The 19054-nt window shown below is 43.1% G+C and overlaps 1 protein-coding gene across 1 annotated transcript; it reads left to right on the forward strand.

Annotated features, from left to right (window-relative positions):
• Nucleotides 1-443: 443 nt before the first annotated feature.
• Nucleotides 444-17093, forward strand: WDR82 (WD repeat domain 82). The gene is made up of 9 exons (XM_050904754.1): nt 444-783; nt 6024-6121; nt 9477-9543; nt 9748-9847; nt 11912-12028; nt 13385-13540; nt 13664-13733; nt 15576-15718; nt 16218-17093. Exons 1-9 carry the CDS (start codon nt 623-625, stop codon nt 16245-16247), a joined length of 942 nt encoding a protein of 313 aa, XP_050760711.1. The 5' UTR covers nt 444-622; the 3' UTR covers nt 16248-17093.
• The last annotated feature ends 1961 nt before the right edge of the window (nt 17094-19054 follow it).

A 19054-nucleotide genomic window follows, 5' to 3' on the forward strand; every position in this document is an offset into this window, starting at 1 on the left:
ACAGCGCGAAGCCGTTGCCCGCTCTACGGGATGATGTCACGCCCTCAACCCGACTTCCCCCCACCCCGCGGGGCACGGGTGGGTGGGTAATGACAGCCCGGCCCCGCCGCAGCCGCCCGGCCCTGCCCTGGGCCGCCCCTTCCCACCTCGGGCCCCGCGAGGGGCGGGGACGCTGACAGCCACCCCGGGCCGGAGGAGGGCAGGCCTTCATGCCACACTCAATATGGCCGCCGGGCACGGCCACACACCCCCGCTGCGCCCTCCCCCATCCCAGCAGGCCGTGCGCACGCCCCGCCCCCCCGCCGAGCTCCCCCAGCGCCCTACAGAGACCGAGCGCGCGCCCCCCCCACCTTCCCAGGGTGCCCCGCGCGCCGCCCCCTGCCGTTCCCGGAGCAGCAAGATGGCGGACACAATGAGGAGGAGCCGCCTCTCCGCGGCCTGAGCGGGCCGAGCCGAGCCGGAGGGCGCCGCCCGCCCCGGCCCGCCGCCCCTCCCCGCCCTCTGCCGATCCCCGCCGCCCCGCGAGGCTCTGCTCGTCCGCTCCCGCCGCCGCCCGGAGCCCCGCCCGGCTCCCCTCAGCGCCGCCGCCGCCGCCTTCGGCGCGGCCCGGCCCGGCGGCGGGATGAAGCTGACGGACAACGTGCTGCGGAGCTTCCGCGTGGCCAAGGTCTTCCGCGAGAACTCGGACAAGATCAACTGCTTCGACTTCAGCCCCAACGGCGAGACCGTCATCTCCAGCAGCGACGACGACTCCATCGTTCTCTACGACTGCCAGGAGGGCAAGTGAGTGGCGGGGACCCGGCCAGGCCCGCTCCTCCGCCGCGCCGGGGGAGGGGGGTGCCTGCCTTCGGGAGGGCTGGGGGAGTTTCTGGGGCAGGGTGGGGCTGTGAGGGGCGCCGGGTTGGCTGCTGCCCGTTGCGGCGTTCGGGGAGAAGCTGTGCCCGGCTCCGCACCGGTGCGACTGCGCTGGGGAGGTGGCAGGTCTGGCTGGTAAGCTTTAGCTTTTCTTTTGTTGTTTTTTAGTGTAGGCTTGTGAGTGGAACTGCAACGGTGTTTGACGCGGGGGGCGGGGATTATAAACGATTAAAGTGGGGCGCTGAGATGGGAGCAGCATGGTTTTGTCTGCACTACTGGTGTCTGCTTGTTATCTCTGGTAGGTTGGAGCCAGCGATGAGGCTGGAGCCAGCGATGGTAGTTTCTCAGGTGTGAGAGAGTTCACTGCTGTGAGAACTGAATAGTTGTTCAGCTTAAAGGGTTGAGTTTGGTCACGTTTCCAGGCTTCGGGATTGTTACAGATACGCAAACTGACTTCTCAGGCTTCTCTGGGCTTAAGTCTCACTAATTAAAATAGAAGCAATTGCTGTGAGCAGTGTACAGATGTGCCATTTTAAACAACCTAATTTGAGTGTAATTTCTTGAATAAATGCCTTAAGCTAAAAGGTGAAGTTGGTGTGGTGTGTTTTTGCTATAACTTCTAAAAACTTGATGGTGTTTTCCATAAAACCTACTTCCTAAGTGGTGTCTGGGAACGTTGCAGGTAAAGGTGGTCCCCTGTGCTTTAAATCCCTTTCTCTAGTTGTGTTTTTATCTGTAAAGCACAGTTAAAATACGTGTGTGATTTACATGTGTCTTCAAACGATGTCTTAATTTATATTTAATCAATCAAGGCGTTTATTGATTTCTGTTACTTAAGGGTAATGAAATAAGGTGTGTGTGTTTCTCACTGAGTAGAGTTGTCCAGTGTATCTTTCTTCTTTCATTGATCACATGATGCTTGTCCTGTTTAATGGATAAAACCCCAGAAATTTGCACAGCACTTGAGATACGGTGCTCTTGTTCAGAGGATAAAAACATGCAAATAAGACCACCAGTAACACTTGCAGTTGATGTTTTGGAGTGTATGTAGAAGACATTTGTATTCTATGAGAGTTGGAACAAATTGAGCCAAATGATGTCATTATTCCATTAAAATCTTTCTCAGTTGGTTACAAGTATGCATTTGACTGCTTTAAATTCTTTTAAATTTTAAGTTTTAATTTGCATGTGCTTCTTGGTGTAGAAGTGTAATTCTGAGGTGATTTTTCTTTTTTTGGTAAAGTCAAGACTAGAGAGCATCACATACGTACTGAAAGTGAAAGAAAATCGAGCATATCTATTGTAGGAGAGACAATAAAAAGGACAGGGTAATGCAGGAATGAAAAAGAAATGGCTTGGGAGTACCAGGAGGTAGATGTGTCAGTGTTGTGTATATTTTCTAGTAAACCAGGCATTCTTAATCCTCCTGCTTTTTCAAGCAGACCAAGACATCGTACTTGCTGTGTTTGGAAGATTGCATCCTGCATATTCTCTTAATTTTGTAGACCACTTATTATATATTATTTTACACTTCTATTTAGTTTGCTTGCTTTACATGTTAAAGTTGTTGGTGTTCCCCATCTGATAGAGCGAACTCTTATTTGAAATTATTTAATTTTTATTTATGTAAGAATAGGTAACTTTATACGTATGGTGTCTGCCGTGGAATGTATTCTAGATCGTAATTATATACAATAGTAGAAGGGCTGAGTGATGTTAATGCAGATGGTATTGATTGCTCTTCCCCTTTCAAACTTGTAAAGAATAGTTTGATGGGTTGGGAGGCATTTGGTCCTTTCATCTCTATCTCCATCTAGTCCTGATGTATGCTTTACAGTCAGAGGGTTTGCTTTAATTAAGTTAAATGTAGAAGATCGATGGTCGTCTACTGCAGTGCTACAGGGCAATGAGAGTAGTTTCATCAAGGTAACCCCTGTTTCAAGATGCGTTTCTCTAGTGGTTATAAAATTAATTTGAAAGTTTCTCAGGTACTATCAATTCACTTAAGTGTAGCTGTGATTTTTAGAGGTACCTAGGGATGCAGGCCACACTTTTTCTCTCACCTGGAAAGTTTTAGCTGTGAATTACTTTGTCACTAGAGATTCATGGGGAGATGAAAAATCAAATCTGCGAATGATCGTTGTTGTGACATGGTGGAATTTGGCAGTTTCAGGCCTATAGTTGGTTTTTTTTTTTCCTTAAACCACCATTTCAAGGGCCTGGAACTCTCACCTTCTTGTATATGTCATTGCTAATGAATATAATGGCCAGGAGGAAGTGTCCTGCTTGCTGGGTTTCAGTATAAGATACCCTACTTCATCAAATGGCCTGAATGTTAAAACTTTTCCCCATGTAGAAGTGGCAAAATTTGTGGGTTTTTTTTTTTCCCCATATTAATGAGCAGTTCTGCTGGTAGAATTAAAATGCAGCTGTGTTTGGTTATACTGTAGGTACACCCTCACCTAGTTTGCGTTGTTTTGCCATACCAAAACGAGCCAGACAGCTACAAGAGTCATTACCAGTATGACCAAGCCCCATCTCAGTGAACTTCAGTTTCTAAAAGTGTCAGGACAGTTTAAACAGTGATGCGTAGCCAAGGGCTGACAGGACAAGATTACCTCCTTGAAATACAGATTCCCTTATCATGTATATTCTGAGCTTAGGCAACAAGCTTGAAAAATTTGTCCTGCTTCTTCATGAGCATCCAATAATTTTGGACCTGAGATTCCACTTCTATTTCAAAATGTGTAAACAACTAAATTGTTGGTTGGTTTTTTTTTTTAACCCATTCTGCATCATCAAATACCTCCACAATAGGCTGCCTCAAAAGCATAACCAAGAGCCTTACCTGTGTCTATTGGGGCTTAAGAACGAACTCTGAAAACTTTTAGAATGGAGTTGTGTGTTGGGATGTACAGCAGTCCTTGAGGCTGGGAACCGGAGGCTCGTGGCTGTAAATTTGTAACTCTGGTATGATATAATGGTGGTCTAGCAAAGGTTTAGCTTGTATTTTAGTATATATCAATTGTGTATTATTTATACAAATAAAGAGGTGATGGATCTGGACTCCTGCTCAGCCGTGGTGTTTACTAGACATATCAGTGAGCCTGGTTTTGCATGATGGTTTTAGCTGCAGTAGTAGTGATGCAAACCAAGACACAGATATTATTACAAACCTCGCCTGTGTTTTGTTTCATCTTTATAGCAGATTTGACTGTGATCTCATAAAGCATTTTCCTTTGGCGATAGTGCTTGATTTGCAAGTGAGCTGGATAGATTAACCTTGAACTTGGAATTATGTTTAGTGATTGTGATTTGTTTAAGAAATATGTAAAACTTAGTTTTCTTGTTTGTGTTTTTAAATGGTCGATTGGGAACAGGTGGTCAGTCTTGTGTGAAGTGACATGCTTCTGTTTGTATCAGCTTACATGAAAACTTCACTTTTCTTAAAACACAGAAGTACTTTCTTTCCTTCTTTTTGGTAAATGTGCTTTTGTCCATCCGTCAATCTTTTTTGTTTCTGTGTATATTCTTTGGTGTATATTCATTTATTCTGAATAGAGCTTCTAAGCTTTAAACTTTTCATAGATAAGGAAGAGCCAGGCTAGACATGAAAGTCTTAGTATGTTTTGAGGTTGGTGGGGTTTTTTTTTGTTGGGTGTGTTTTCCCCAATTTGGTCAACAGCTAGCTGAGGTAACTACAGAGAGCAGTATGGGGAAGTATATCAGGCATAATGTTACAGAATTTTGGTGTCTAAATTTACATTTGATGTGTTGTTTTCAGTTTGTAGCATGTTTGCGTCTGAAAATTGATTCAAAAATCTACTGGGGGAACAGATTAAGAATCTGTTGAGATTTGGTCTAAGTGATACAGTTGGTGTATGGGTTTTAATTACACTTGCTGTATTGGCTTTCAGTTAATGGAAGCTTGTCCCCAGCAAGTTCGTTTGAAGTCAAAGCCCTATGGCTTCTGCTGTTTGAGAATTAATCTTTAAGAATGAATGTCTATTTTTGTTCTGATATGAAAAATCTCCAACTCGTGCTCTTGTTTGGGTGTGACAATTTGATGCTAATGAAAACAAGGAAAAAGTTGAGCATTTTAGAAATACCTTGTCTGAGGCTGTAGTCTGATAAACTTTTCTTTTGGCAGCAGTATTGGTTTAAACGGCTCCTGCTGTTTGTTTCCATTCCAATGCTGTCGTCTTTGTTTTGTGTTGGTAAAATATTTTGTGTGCCTGTGTAATAACCAGAGTTATGAATTTCTGGATTAAAAATAACTCCCGGAAGAGATTTTATTATTTCTGGTGTTGATCGGTACCCCTGTTGCTTGACTGCCCAGCTTTGAAACCTCTGTGCTACCTCAGTTGAGGAAGAAAGGGGAAGGAGGGTGGTGGAGACCTTGCACTGCTTAAACAGGCGTTGCTGCTGCAAGACACGCTTATTAACCAGCTACTTCTAAGTTTACTTTGCAGTTTAAATTTCTAGTACTGCAGTACATCACTTGCTTACCAGACCCCTAAAAATGCAGTTCTGTGTGTTGTCTTCACTCTCACTAGAATGTCTTTAATTGTTGCAAAATGTTACATTTGAGTTTCATGCTTTAATTAAGATCGGATATGAGTATAATTCTCCAGTAGTTTGAGAGTCCCTATGTTACCATTGCTTTTATAGACTACTGGTGTATATATATGTGTTTGTGTTAATACCAAGAAGCCCTATTCTGAATGAGACACCCTGTTCTAGGTTTTGAAGTCACATAGAACAAAAAGACAAATTATTCTCAATCTAAAATAAGCAGCAGATGAATTAGAGATTTGGATGGACAAGGGAACGATGAGGCAGTGCTGCTTGACATTAAAGGCTCGTTATGCTAGCTCCTCGTATTCTTTTTACAGTAGACATCATGGGAAAAAGAATTTTTGGAGGAGACAAGTGCATTTTGCAGGTGTTACAGGGAACTCCTCAAGCCTAGGGATGGTCTTTGAGAAAGCACCAAGGTGCTTGTTTGAAAATCAAATACAAAAGCTTTTCTTTCTTTGTATAAAAACATCTGACTACTTGAAACAATCTTGTAATATCTCAGTGAAAACAGGCCTTGTTAATGTGGTGAGTTTCGGTTTGAGCTTTTTGTTGCAGAGAGTGCAATTATTTCTGCTTCCTTCTGACAGACCAAAGAGAACGCTGTACAGTAAGAAGTATGGAGTGGACCTCATCAGGTACACACATGCTGCCAACACTGTCGTATACAGCTCCAACAAAATAGATGGTAAGTGATCCACTGGAGTTGAGCATATTTAATCTCCTTGCACTTACTCTAAAGAGCTGGGAAAAAATAATAGCAACTTTTTAGTGATAAATGTGCTGTCAGGGACAGAGGAATTAATGTTCAAGTCTAATGCACAGCTCAGTGATACTCCCTCGAGCATGCTGATGTGAGTTTTGTTCATTGCTACAGTAACTAAGGGATTAAACATTGTTAGTGCAATAAAAGTTTGGTTCTTGATTCTGCTGTTCACTTTGCTGTTTGATACCAGTGCCATCAGTCAGCCTCCGTGCCTTAATTTCTTGTGCGTGAAATGAAGTAGGAGCAGCATGTGGCCAGAAGGTGGGCTAAACGCCGTAGCTCGCTCTGGTACACACACAAGTCAACTGCAAAGGAAGGGAATGTTTTTCCATTCTCCATACACAGCAGGGAGGGCAGGAAGTCCAGGTAACTCAGCAGATCACCAGCCAAGCCTGGAGGAGGTCGCAGAGCTCTTCTGAGATTAGCTTTGCTTCTGTTAATCTGGTTTTTTGTATGTGATAGACAGAACACCCATTTTCATGCCATTTCTCCACAGTGTCTGTTATAGCTGCACTCTGTAAATCAGTGACATCGAAGGGCTTCTAGAGCTTCATGACAGGCTCTCTATTAATGTATTTGAGTTTAATTTAAAATTCAAATTTAAGAACTGGCACAGGTAGGTACATTAATTCTTCCTAAGGTTGGAAACAGCTAGTGTTCAGTTCAAATTTTGTCTGTTTTGTTTGTTGTAGTCAGTGTCTGAGAGTTTTTCGGTGAACAAGTCTCTTAGCACAGCACTTTATAAATGGGTTTTAACATTGTATTTGTAAACTCATAATCATTTCTGGAATAGTGGTTTTGTTTTGGTTTTTCCTTTGCAGAGATGGAGCTTGACAGTACAGATACTGGTGCCTTGTGGTGTGTGCTAGATTACTTAAGGAATTTAAAAGAGTATGAACTCAGAGCAGATGGAAGTTAAGAGTTAGGAAGTCAGGTTAAACTAGAACAAGCTGGGCCTGAAACTAGAGGAACAAGGAAGTTTCCAACGGGATTGGATTTAATGGTGTAAAAGGATTAAAAGTGTGACGGGCAGCACTTGCCGTTTTAGTCTGTTTCACAGCCTACTTATTTTTTTATTAAGTTATTACTTTGTTATGTCACATTTCTGACTTGGCTGTTATTTAATTTACAATTAATTAACAATTAACAATTTAATGAAGCATTTTTAATGCCATTTTCAGTTGTGAGTTTTTGTTTATAAGCACTGTTAAGTCTTTGAGGAACCAAAACTTAAAAGTCTTCATCCTGCAGGGTAGCATTATGATAAATGCTTGACTAGAAGAAAAGAAAAAGATAGACTGTGAAAGTATTTGTTGCTATTACGAACCGTAAGCCTAATAAAACCAACAGTGTGTTCTGTAGGGGTCCAGATACTCTGTAGTCCCTAATGCATGCAGTCTTGGGCAAGGTGCATTGTATTTAACCTATTAGGCAGTTATCGGGAGGGAAAATTAACCCAGGAATGTGTTATAGGAGTGCTGGCACTTGCTCCCAAGCATTTTATGTGTTGGAGTTGCTACCAATCCACTTTTGAAGATTTCCTCCAGACCTTTGAACCTAGTTCGTCTTGCCTGATTCCAGGCTGAGGTAGTAGTTTGTACAGTTTGAGGGTCTATGATACCACCCGGTACAGGAGATAACTGTACAGGCCACTGCCTTGCCTGGGACAGAGCGCTGCCAACAAAAAGGATCACAAAGGATCACAGTTGCCCAGTGCGTCCTCTTTAGGAAAGGAAGATGAAATTCTGCATGGATACTCTGGAAATCAGGTAATGACAGTTCTTGCAGGAAAAACTAGAGATGTGTCTTAACAGCATGCTTGAAGCATATCGGTTCTAGCCATGATGGGATGTGACACTGGTGTTGGGGATTTATGTTTTGGATAGTCACCTCAGGTCACTTAGAGCCTTTCAGAATGGTGTCACCAGCATTGTGTTTCCAGCTTGATCAGTCAGCTTTAGTTTTCTTGTCAAATACTGAAGGGTAGTCTAGAACTCTGATCTCAGCTTGATGTGAAACCTCAGGCAAAAATGGTAACTTGATCATTTCTTCACAGAAACTGAATTTTGGTGAATGAGCCTTTCAAAAAGCTCTGAACACAGTAGCCCTTCTGAGTGTTAAAATGCTCTGTGCATATTGCATCCTGTTGGCTCTTGTTCTTCCGAGTCAAAAGTAAAAATGTCCTTTTCCCTCAGTTTATCTTTGGAGCCTCAGCAGGACTTGTTACAGCAGTACGGAGTCTCTTGGCACTGTATGGTGCAGGTGCATAATGCCAATCTCTTCCATCCAACAGTAGCTTAAACGTGTCCTCTGACTAGTGAGAAGGGATTTTGCTAATGCTGCTTTCAGATGTCAGAGGTTTAACTTGTGCTCTTCACGTTTCATCGCTCAGATGGATCTGCACATAAAGATTAAAAAGTGGCTTCTGTACTTTAATAATTGTTTCCTCTTACAAGGATTTCTTTTTATCTTGGGAGAAAGTCTGAACAGCATCTTCCAAAATTCTGGGCTACTCTTGGTATGTTCATCTATACGCAGAATAAAATTACCACTTGAGAAATGTTTGTGGTTCTGCTCTGATTTACTCAATATATTTCTAAGATTGCTTTAAGTGACTAAGCTTTAGATTACTCCTCTGTCCTCTTCTTAAAGCTTAGCTGCTCTGAGTGCAGAGAATGTGTGAAGCTGTTGATTGTCAGATTAAAAAAAAAGGGAGAGAGATTTGCTGCTTTTTGATGGTCTTGTCCTGGCTTTGAAGTTCATGTTTTTATCTTCTCTTTGGCTAAATGCTAAAATTCACGCATTTCCTGTGCTTCCTGTTTAGTTGGAGACTTTTTTGCTGGATGTGTATGTAGGTTAACACAGCAAGATTCAGGCTGTATAGCAAAAAAAAGTGGTAATATCAACTTTGTAGATTTGATACTCTTGATTTTGTGAGAATGGTGGAATAAAACCTACTGGTACTTAAATTTTAGCAACTTTGAAATTAAATTGCGTGAATCACATGACAGTTTGCTGTTAAGATGTCGTATGACTTCAGACTGTAGGAAGTATCTTTTCCTGGTGCGTGATTTCCAGTTCTGCCTTGGAAACCAAGTTGGTTTATGTCTGTTTCTAACTTGATTCTGTTTCGAAATCTGACTTGAAATCAAATGACCAGACTTACTCACTGTGGCAAGATTGCTGTTGCTGTGGGGAGCAAGTTTACTGTGTGACCGCTTTTAGATAACGTTGGGTTCATGGTATAATAAAGCTTATGGTTTGTTTATGCTTTCAGATACAATCCGATACCTCTCCCTGCACGACAACAAATACATTCGGTATTTCCCGGGGCATACAAAAAGGTAAGATGTGGCTTGGAGGCAGTACAGCAGAAATTGAAATAATGATTGTAATGAGCTTGAGTTGTGTTACACTTGATTCACTCTGGTTTTCACTTTGTAGAACTGTTCATGGCAATTATGAGCTTGTACAAAACTGTTGGGGTAGGTGTTGCTCCATTCACTTCTTTTGTGTGTCTCTGATGCATGTGGTCTTCTGTGTTGCAGAGTGGTTGCTCTTTCAATGTCTCCAGTGGATGATACTTTTATTTCTGGATCCCTTGATAAAACTATTCGACTTTGGGATCTCCGCTCTCCAAATTGCCAGGTAGGATATCGAATTCACTGCGCATAGTGTGTTGCATTTTCAGTTAGAAGGATGAAGAATAGATGTGTGCTTGTTAAAAACAAAAATACTGCCAGAAACATATGCTGCTGATTTAGTGTTGACACCTTCTTGGAATGCTGAAGGAGCCTCGATCACAAATCTCTGCGAAATATGTATGTCGCATTGTGTAACACCACTCGCTTTCACCTATGTCTCTGCTGGAGAGGCACTGGGAAGAGCAAGAAATAACACCCACAGCTGATGAAACAAGAGAAGAGCTGGTTGTCATCAGCTTGTTCATCAGGCCGCTACCCCATGCGGAGAGTGTTCTCTCTTAGCCGGCATCTCTCCTGGATTGGGAATGCATGTTATCTCAGTGTTTGTAGTGTGTGTTTAAAATTGATGCCTTGATGCAATTAAATTTGATTAAGAAACTGATGATCTAAAGTAACACAGCAGCCATATGGTCTACCTCCTCCTTGCATCACCTTTGTTGTTCATCAGACCTGTTTGTGAGCAGATTTAACTTTCTAGCAAGGTAAAACCCTATTTGTTTTTATTTATTTATTTTGCTGGAATACTTTACTGTACTTTTTTTAGTGGAAACAGGCTTGTGTGGACTGAGAAAAGTACCAGAGCTGGCAGCAGGGGCAGGAATGAAAGACTAGGAGTAGAATCTCCACCTTTTATTGGTGATGAGCTGTTTTGTCCCTATATCTAGACATGTAGTATTGTGCTCCCATATTTTCCCATCTCACTGGGACCATTTTGCTTATGAGAGAGGGCTATTTACTTATTCCAGATGATGTGAATGTAAATGCAAAAGGAAGAAAAGGTTACATTTCTTACAAAATGGTTTTATCTGTCTTAAGATTCCTTGTCAGAAAAAGCTTGGGTTTAATTTTGCCTTTCTCCAGGAGTATGCCTTTAATGCCAGTGTGTAAGTTTCCCTTGGGGTGAATCTCAGTCTCAGAGTTGCTACAGATGAGATAGGGTTGTAAATTCAGTAGCAGTTCTGTGATTTATGCTAATGCCTGAAGTTGTAAGAATGATAAAACTAGGAGTTGTAACTGAAAGCTGCATCCAGCAAAGTTTGGGAAACAGGTTGAGGAAGTGTTACTTGTAATTTTCAACTTGTCCATGAGATGGCAGCCGTAGTGCCTAGAAATATTATCGGGAAACCAGAGATGTCCCACTTGCGAGGGCCCTGAATATTGGCTAGCTTACTGCCTAGCCTTCAGAGATCACAGGGAAAACTGACCTAAATTGGAAAGAAGAGAGAAGTAGTAAAGTCTCGAGACTTCTCTAGAGAAGAATGGTATTTCAGAAGTGCAGAAACTTCTTAAATGTATTGTTGATTTAATAAAAGATGTGTTCTTATTTATGTGCATACAGTCACATAAAGCCGTGTGGCTAACATGCACAGATCTGCCAGTCAGGATGCAGAAAATTATGTATCTTGTTGGCTTTTACCAAATTTTCTCAAGTCTTTTCTACTATGTGAGTTAAAGAAAAGTTAACGTTAAAAATAAGCACTGATAGTAATCTGTCAATTTTAATATGTAAGATCTGTTGGCTTCCAGAATGTATGAGTTTTCATTAAACAGGTGTGGAAAGTTCAGCAGTGGTGGTCACTGGAGCTATTTCTGATCGCTTTCAAAATACGTTTTTTTCCTTCCTTCGCAACCATAATTGGTAGAGCATTGCTATCGATGCCAGCAGCAGTGTTTTGTGGTGCTGTCTGGTATGGTTATTAATACAGCCACATCATCCTCCCTTTTCTGGGTACTTTTTGAGTGGATGACAGCTCGAATGAGGTCTTGATTTGTTCTAATGTAAACTTTGTCATTGCAGCAAACTGGAAGCTCCGTATGATGACCTGAAGTAGTCAGAGTTGCTTTTGAGAAGCTCAGTTCTGAACCTTTGTAAAACCTCAATATTTACAATTGAAATTCAGTTGTTCCACCTCTAGGCTGCTGTCCTGCTCACAGTGGGCTCAAAGGGCGGTGGTAGAAATGTGAGCATCAGTTTTGCAAAATAATTTGGACTACTTCTATTTTCTAGGGTTTAATGCATCTCCAGGGGAAGCCTGTGTGTTCTTTTGACCCAGAAGGGTTGATTTTTGCTGCTGGAGTCAATTCTGAAATGGTGAAGCTTTACGATCTCCGTTCTTTTGACAAGGTGAGCTACCCTAACTTCACTTCTTACATTTTTTTAGCTTGCGAGAAGTAGTCTAAACTCAGTGCTCAGAGGCTGGATTTCTTTACTCCAGCTTACTATCTGGGGTGCCTGTTTGGCACCTAGAGAGTTTTCGGTAAGTACTCATATCACAGACAGAAAGGGATATGTGCTGTCACCAAATCCTGAAATCCACTCTTGAACCAATGTTAAAGTTTACTTCTGCTAACTCTTTAACCTGTTCCAAACTTCTCTTTAGGCTTTTTGTTTGTCGTGGTTTAACCCCAGCCAGCAATGAAGCACCATGCAGCCGCTCCCCCCTCCACCCTCCCAGTGGGGTGGGGAGGAGGAAAAAAAAAAAGTAAAACTCGTGGGATGAGATAAGAACAGTTTAATAACTAAAGTAAAATGAAATGTAATACTAACTAATAATAATATAATAATAATAATTGTAATGAAAAGGAATATAACAGAGAGAACTAAAACCCAAGAAAAGACAAGTGATGCACAGTGCAATTGCTCACCACCCGCTAGCTGATGCCTGAGCAGCGATCCGCCCCTCAGTTTATATACTGGGCATGACCTTCCATGGTATGGAATATCCCTTTGGCTAGTTCGGGTCAGCTGTCCTGGCTCTGCTCCCTCCCAGCTTCTTGCACACCTGCTTGCTGGCAGAGCATGGGAAACTGAAAAGTCCTTAAGATAAGCACTACTTAGCAACAACTAAAACATCAGTGTGTTATCATCATTATTCTGTTGAATATGCAGCACTGTACCAGCTACTAAGAAGAAAATTAACTCTATCCCAGCTGAAACCAGGACGTTGTCGGGTTTTGGTGTTTTGGGTTTTTTTTCTTCCTTGCTGCTTATTCTGGAAGAACACTGGCAAAGATGGAGCCAGGATTTTCAGAAAGGATGGAAATTTCAAAGGAAACTGTAATTGGGTGGGCAGCTGAACTGGCTAAGCACTGAGCATAGTTAGTTCTGTGGTTTTCAGAAAGTCAGAGGACAATAACACTGGCTCACACTTTCTCTAACTTCAGTTAGCAGCCTTGTTTGAAAACTTAGTCCTACCTTAAATTAATTTCTGCTGTTGAATGTGGTAGAGTATGGGGCTGTTGGGTATTGAAGCACCCTACTGTGGCTCTTTTTTGCTATGAAAACTGTGGATTCATACTTCTTTGAAACTTACACATGCAGTGACATGTTTTTGCCAAGACACTTTCCTTTGGTATCTTAGGACTAAAGATTTTCTTTTGAAAAATATTAAACTTTTTCCTGAGCTAAGGTTAAAAGCAGACTCTTGTTAGCAGTAATGCATACAAAGTCTACATTATATTTCCCATTTTTTCTTTGAAGGGGCCATTTGCTACGTTTAAGATGCAGTATGATCGAACATGTGAGTGGACAGGCCTGAAGTTCAGTAACGATGGCAAACTCATCCTCATATCGACTAATGGAGGGTTCATTCGACTGATTGATGCCTTTAAAGGAGCTGTCCTGCATACGTTTGGGGTGAGCATGTTGCCTGTGTTACCTGCTTGAGAGTTGGTGTTAGTTTCGGGAGCACGTGCCCTTTGGTTGCAAGATTACTGTGGACACACTCTCTACTACATGTTCTCCTGTTTTGTGCCATAGGGTTATAACAATAGTAAGGCTGTTACACTGGAGGCATCATTCACACCAGACTCTCAGTTCATCATGATAGGTAAGATAATTCTTCTTGGAAAGAATTTTAGTGCTCTGAAATTAGGTGTGTTGTGTAGGACTAAAGTTGTGTCCATTGAGAAGCAGAATGTACTTAAATAACACAATGCACCTGTAAGCTTTCTTTGCATTGACAGTTTTCTGTTTTTTTAGTTTACTCAGCATTTTCTAGACTGAAATGTAAACAAGCCTGCAAGAAAACTTTTATTTTTTCCTTTATATATGAATGCTATTCCAACAAAGATAAGAAACCGGCAAACTGTTGTAATGTGTGGAGACCTGTCACATAATTTATGTCAACGATCCTCACCCTGTGGCTGGATGCGCTCATGTGCTGCCTCAAAGTGTTTCGGGGCTGTATGTTGTGGCCTGCCCTCCATTGCCTGATGAGCAAGGCACCTGTCTGTGCTTGGGCGATTGGTCTCGTAGCCTGGTGCGTTTGTACACCTCTCAGGGACGTTCCTGCACTGGTGATGCGCTGGGGCAGCTGCATTTTGTTCATGTGGGTCTTGTAAACCCCCATGTCTGTGGAACAAGCTCTGCTTAACCCTTGATAGAAGCAGTAGGCATCAGCCTGATGGCTCCCAGCGTATGATTCCTGTGGCCCAGGCCCCCTTCCTCACGCCCTGCAGGAGGGACTCTTGAGTGAAGTGGGTGGCAAAAAGCAGTTGCAACTCCTGTAAAGCCTGGCGTTGCAGGTTGGGCACCCCAAGGTAAGCACTTCAGTCACTCTGCTACACTCTGCTGCCCAACACGACCCATGAACACAAGTCAGACACGTCTGTGTGGTGCTGCCCTCTCCTAGCACTTTCTTTTTGTTCTTATTTATATGGCTGGTACATCAAATATGTTTAACTTTGTGATAATTGGTACCCAGATCCTCATTTTTCCTGGATGAGTGATGGTCTTGGCAAAACTTCTTTTTTTGTTTTGGCTGAGAACTTCCTGATTGCAGAGAAGGGAGGTGGGGTTCTTTGTGTAGTCTGTCTCTGGAGAGCACTTTATTGCACATATTTACCTTCCTGTTGTGCCCTTCCAAATGAAAACTATAGTGGAAGAAGTTCCAAAACACTTATTTCTGTTCAGTTTTTACATATGGTTAAGTTGTAACTTGTGCTTCTTGATTTTTCCTCCCTGAAAGGCTATACATGTAAATACAGAAGCAGAAGAAAATTCCTTGCATTTTTATTGGGAATCCTATTTAAAATGACACTAAAGCAGAATTGAATTATAAAAATGTTAAGTGTCCAGCCTCAGAGTTTGCAAAATGCCATTTTAAAGTGAAAAACCTGTCCCATTGTAGCAATGTGGAGAGTCAACACCTCCAGCGAAGCTTCTGGTATTTGGCGTAGTGCATTGAAATCTGGTTACCTTCAATGGTAAAGCTTTTGATTTGCTTCTGTGCCTACCAAGTGAAATATTTATCTCCTGTGTCTGAACTGAGAATTTGTGTGAACAATGACTCTTACACCCAGCTTTTGGCCTCTCGCACATTGGTGCAAGCTGGTAAGGGTCTATCCTCCTTAGCTGGATGGTGTCAGCTCTCCTTTTCTACTGGGTGATGATAGTTGTTAACGTCTTTGCCAGAATAGCGTTGCACTGTGTTGCGTAGTTGAGTCTCTGCAGTGCAAAGATGTAAACCTGCTGTTTGTATACAGGTGTGCAAACGCTAGTGATGTTTTGTAAATGCCCTAGTGATACTTTGAGAATTTTAAAGGTTAAGTTATGAAGATGAGGCATGCTTGTTCCTACAGTTCTCTGACAGAAAAGGTTATGTTCTTCATTTTCTCTGCTGGCCTCTCCAATGTATCTTGCATATCTTGTTTTCCACCCCTGCCTGCAGGTTCGGAGGATGGGAAGATTCATGTTTGGAATGGGGAAAGTGGGATGAAGGTGGCTGTGCTGGATGGGAAACACACAGGTCCTATAACCTGTCTGCAGTTCAATCCAAAATTCATGACTTTTGCTAGCGCATGTTCCAATATGGTAAGGAAAGTGTTTTAAGTTCCTCCTAGCTCAATGAGGTGCTGACCCTTTTAGAAATGAATCTGAGAAGGCTGGGTGCCACTGATGGGTATTTCCTTGGGCTTTGAGAGCCAGGCCCCTGTCTGTTACGCCTTGATTGCGCCTTACCTGGCAGGTAGATATGTGGGGCAGCACACCTGGGAAGCCAGCATCTGAACACACACATGAAAGCAGAGCAGTGAGTGAATGCGCACACAGAAGTATGAGTTCTTTAGGTCACTGTACACGGCTGGTATTTTCAGTTTGTGTAAGACTGGCTTGCTCTGGAGAATGTGCAATGCAAACCAAACCAGCATAAGCAAGGATTGTAACCTTAAACTGCTGGGAGGGTGTTGCTGCCTCTTTGGTGGTCTCTGCCTGTGTGCTTATAGAAGGTAGCAGTGAGCAGCTCCTACAGTGTGCTGTAGGAGAGATTTGTGTTCTGCTCTGTAAAAGAAGTTCTTTCTTTCCTCTCCTGTAGGCCTTCTGGTTGCCAACTATCGATGACTAATTCCTACGCTGCAGCTGCTGTCAGATGACTTCCATACTGCTAACAGCAGCACATCATTGCAAGCATGGTATTGGAATTGCCTAGGTCTCCTAGACTGTGTTCCTGTTCCTGCGTATGTTTCCATATGTCTTACCTTTATTTGCTGCATTCCTTTGTGAGGACTCCTCCACTCGGCCTCCTAGCATGTTCAGAAGTGGCATGCTACACGTTCTTACCTTCCAGTCCGTGCCCAGCAGGCTTCAGCCGAAGTTGGAACTGACACAGTATTATTTCTAAGAGCAATGAAGTCTGTTTTATTTACAAAATGTTTGTGGCATTTTTTTAAGCTGTAATTGTGTGTTTTCCTTCTGTAAGTGCACAAGGCTGTTGAAGTTCCAAGGTGGAACGTGCAGTTCCTTCCCATAAGTGCATGTTTTTCACATCTGGGATCTCTCGGGTTTCACTGCAGTCCACAGATGCAAAGTTACTTCTGTGCCAAATGTGAACACTGACAGTTTTCAACTGAAACAGCAGATGCTGGATTCTCTTGCAGTGGAACACGCACCGAAAGAGTGGGTGACTGTAAATATACGTGATACATCCTGTCATCCTTTTCTTGGCGATTTAGTGTGCAACAAACCATATGGGTTTTGTCCACTGCCAGAGCTTGCCGAAGCCTCCCTGCTGTTTGCTGTGCCAGCATCCCGGAGGGCGCAGACAGTACTGATGAGGTCCAGTCAGTGTCCCAAGCAATAAAGGAGCCTGTCAGCGGGAAGATGGAGAAACCAAACTGAGACTGAAAGCACAGTCTGCCTGTGTATCTTCCTTATGTATCATCTTGGCTGATCTTACTTGTAAATATCGTGGGGGGGAGGGCAGTGGGAATGGGCCATATTTTTTTACTTTTAGATATTAAAGAATATGATGTGGGCCAGTATTGTGGGGTGTCTAGGCTGTTTACCTTCACCGATGCAGTTTTTCCCTCCTGGTTTGTAAATAAGCTCCATTAAATTCTCCCCACACCAGGCTTAGACCTGTATCCCTTTGTTGATAAAACTGACATGCAGCTAGTTCATCATGCATTTTCTTCCAGGTCCTGCAGGTTTTCAGTGATAGCCCCAAAAGAGCGATGCTTCCATTGTCAGATGGTGTCTTCAGAATTGAATTTTAAAAATCTTACGTGTGACTGTGCTGACTCTGCTTTGCTGTAGCCCTGCTCCAAGGAACGCCCCTGCAAAGAGACGGGAGGGACGTGTTCTCCTGCTCCAGAGGGGCTTGTGGGCGAATGGCACAGAAAGGCTGGCAAGCTGATCTTCAAGCCTGGTTCCAGTTTCTTTTTCCTGAAACGCTGCATTGATCAAATGCATCCACCAGCAGACCGGGACAGGCTCGGTGTAAATGTGGCGTTCATTGTATTCTTGCCTTTCCAAACACGCTTGGTTTTATGTGCTGGGTCACAGCTTGGAAAATCAATTCCTTCCCTCACCCAGTCACGTGTGCTTCCCCTCTCCTAAATGGAAAATGCTGGTAAGGTGACAAGCACAGTAATGGGCATGTTCTCTCTGCTCTCGAGTGCCAGTCCATACTGGAGAACCATGCTCGAGCATTTTACCTTAGGTCAGTTGTCTAGATATTCCCTTATTACAGCAAAGTTTGTCTCAACTGTGGGGCCCTGTATATAATTCAGAGCGTGTCTCCCTGGAAAAGTAAATCGGCTTGTAGAACAGCTGCCTCTGTTTTGCTTTTCCTCGCCTTCCCCCCCCCCCCCCCAGTCCTTGTCAGTGGAAATGTGCTGTGCTAAGAGCTGGGGATGGGGAATGAGCATTGCTCCACTGATGGTTCCTTTTAAAGTAGCGGCGCGTGCTGAGCTGCAGCGTTTGCCTGTGACAGTCGGCAGGAGGACTGCCTGCATGACGCAGTCTGATAAACTTGATGTTTGGATCAATGCTGTGGTTGAAGCTTCTCCTTAGGCTCTGTGGCTTGCCTCTGCTGATGCTACCACACGAGTTTAGAGCCATTTCTAACGGCATGGGTCTGTGATGCGAGTTTGCCGTCCTCCAGGCTGGAGGAGGGAAGGGAACGGCGGACTGATGCTTTCGATCTTGCCAAACAGGCCTGCTGCTGGAGATGCAGATGAGAGATTCATACTATTACACCAGCATCCCTCTTCCCGTACTGTCCCGCTGTCACCTATAGATGCCCAGCACGAAGGGAGATGGCTGTCTTGGTCCTCACAGTTGACTAGATTTCTACAGCCACCTCTTCAACTCAGTATTGTTGCATTTGAGGCTGCTTGGTGCTATTTTACCTTTGTTGGTGTTTCCGTAAGCAGCCGTATTTTGCAGTGGTTTGTAACATACAGGTATTTGGGGTTTGTAGTGCATTTTAACAGTTAAACTATAGCGTTCAGTAGCAAATCCTCTTTCAGCGTTTTACCGAGTCTGTTGCCTGAGGAAGTGAACAGATAGCCTCCAGCCATTTTTCTTGTTACTTTTCACAGGGAAGCATTTGGAATTCTTTTATTCTAAAAATGCTCTTTGCTAGTGTGGTTTGAGTGCTTGTCTAAAGACCATTGTTCAGCTCTCTTCTGCTTGCAGTATTGTAAAACATTGTGTGTTGCAGCATGAAATGTTTAAGAAAAAGAGGACCAAAGGACTGATCTAGAAGGACACACACACTAAGAACATCAGTGGCTTTCTGGAGTGAAGATAAATTTACAGGTTCGTGCACAACACAGCACTAGTGCTCAGTTCAGAACGAAAGCTGAATGCCTTCCCAGGGCCAACTGCCACCCATGCAGGCAAAGATCTCTTTCTTGGTTGATGTAG

Source organism: Gymnogyps californianus, chromosome 13 (genome assembly GCF_018139145.2).
Source record: "Gymnogyps californianus isolate 813 chromosome 13, ASM1813914v2, whole genome shotgun sequence".
NCBI lineage: Eukaryota > Metazoa > Chordata > Aves > Accipitriformes > Cathartidae > Gymnogyps > Gymnogyps californianus.

Coding starts and splice junctions, on each gene's coding strand:
- WDR82 (XM_050904754.1), top strand. CDS start 623: ATGAAGCTGACGGACAACGTGCTGCGGAGCTTCCGCGTGGCCAAGGTC. Junction 9,544..9,747: donor TTCCCGGGGCATACAAAAAG/GTAAGATGTGGC, acceptor TCTGTGTTGCAG/AGTGGTTGCTCTTTCAATGT. Junction 13,541..13,663: donor CTGTCCTGCATACGTTTGGG/GTGAGCATGTTG, acceptor TTTGTGCCATAG/GGTTATAACAATAGTAAGGC.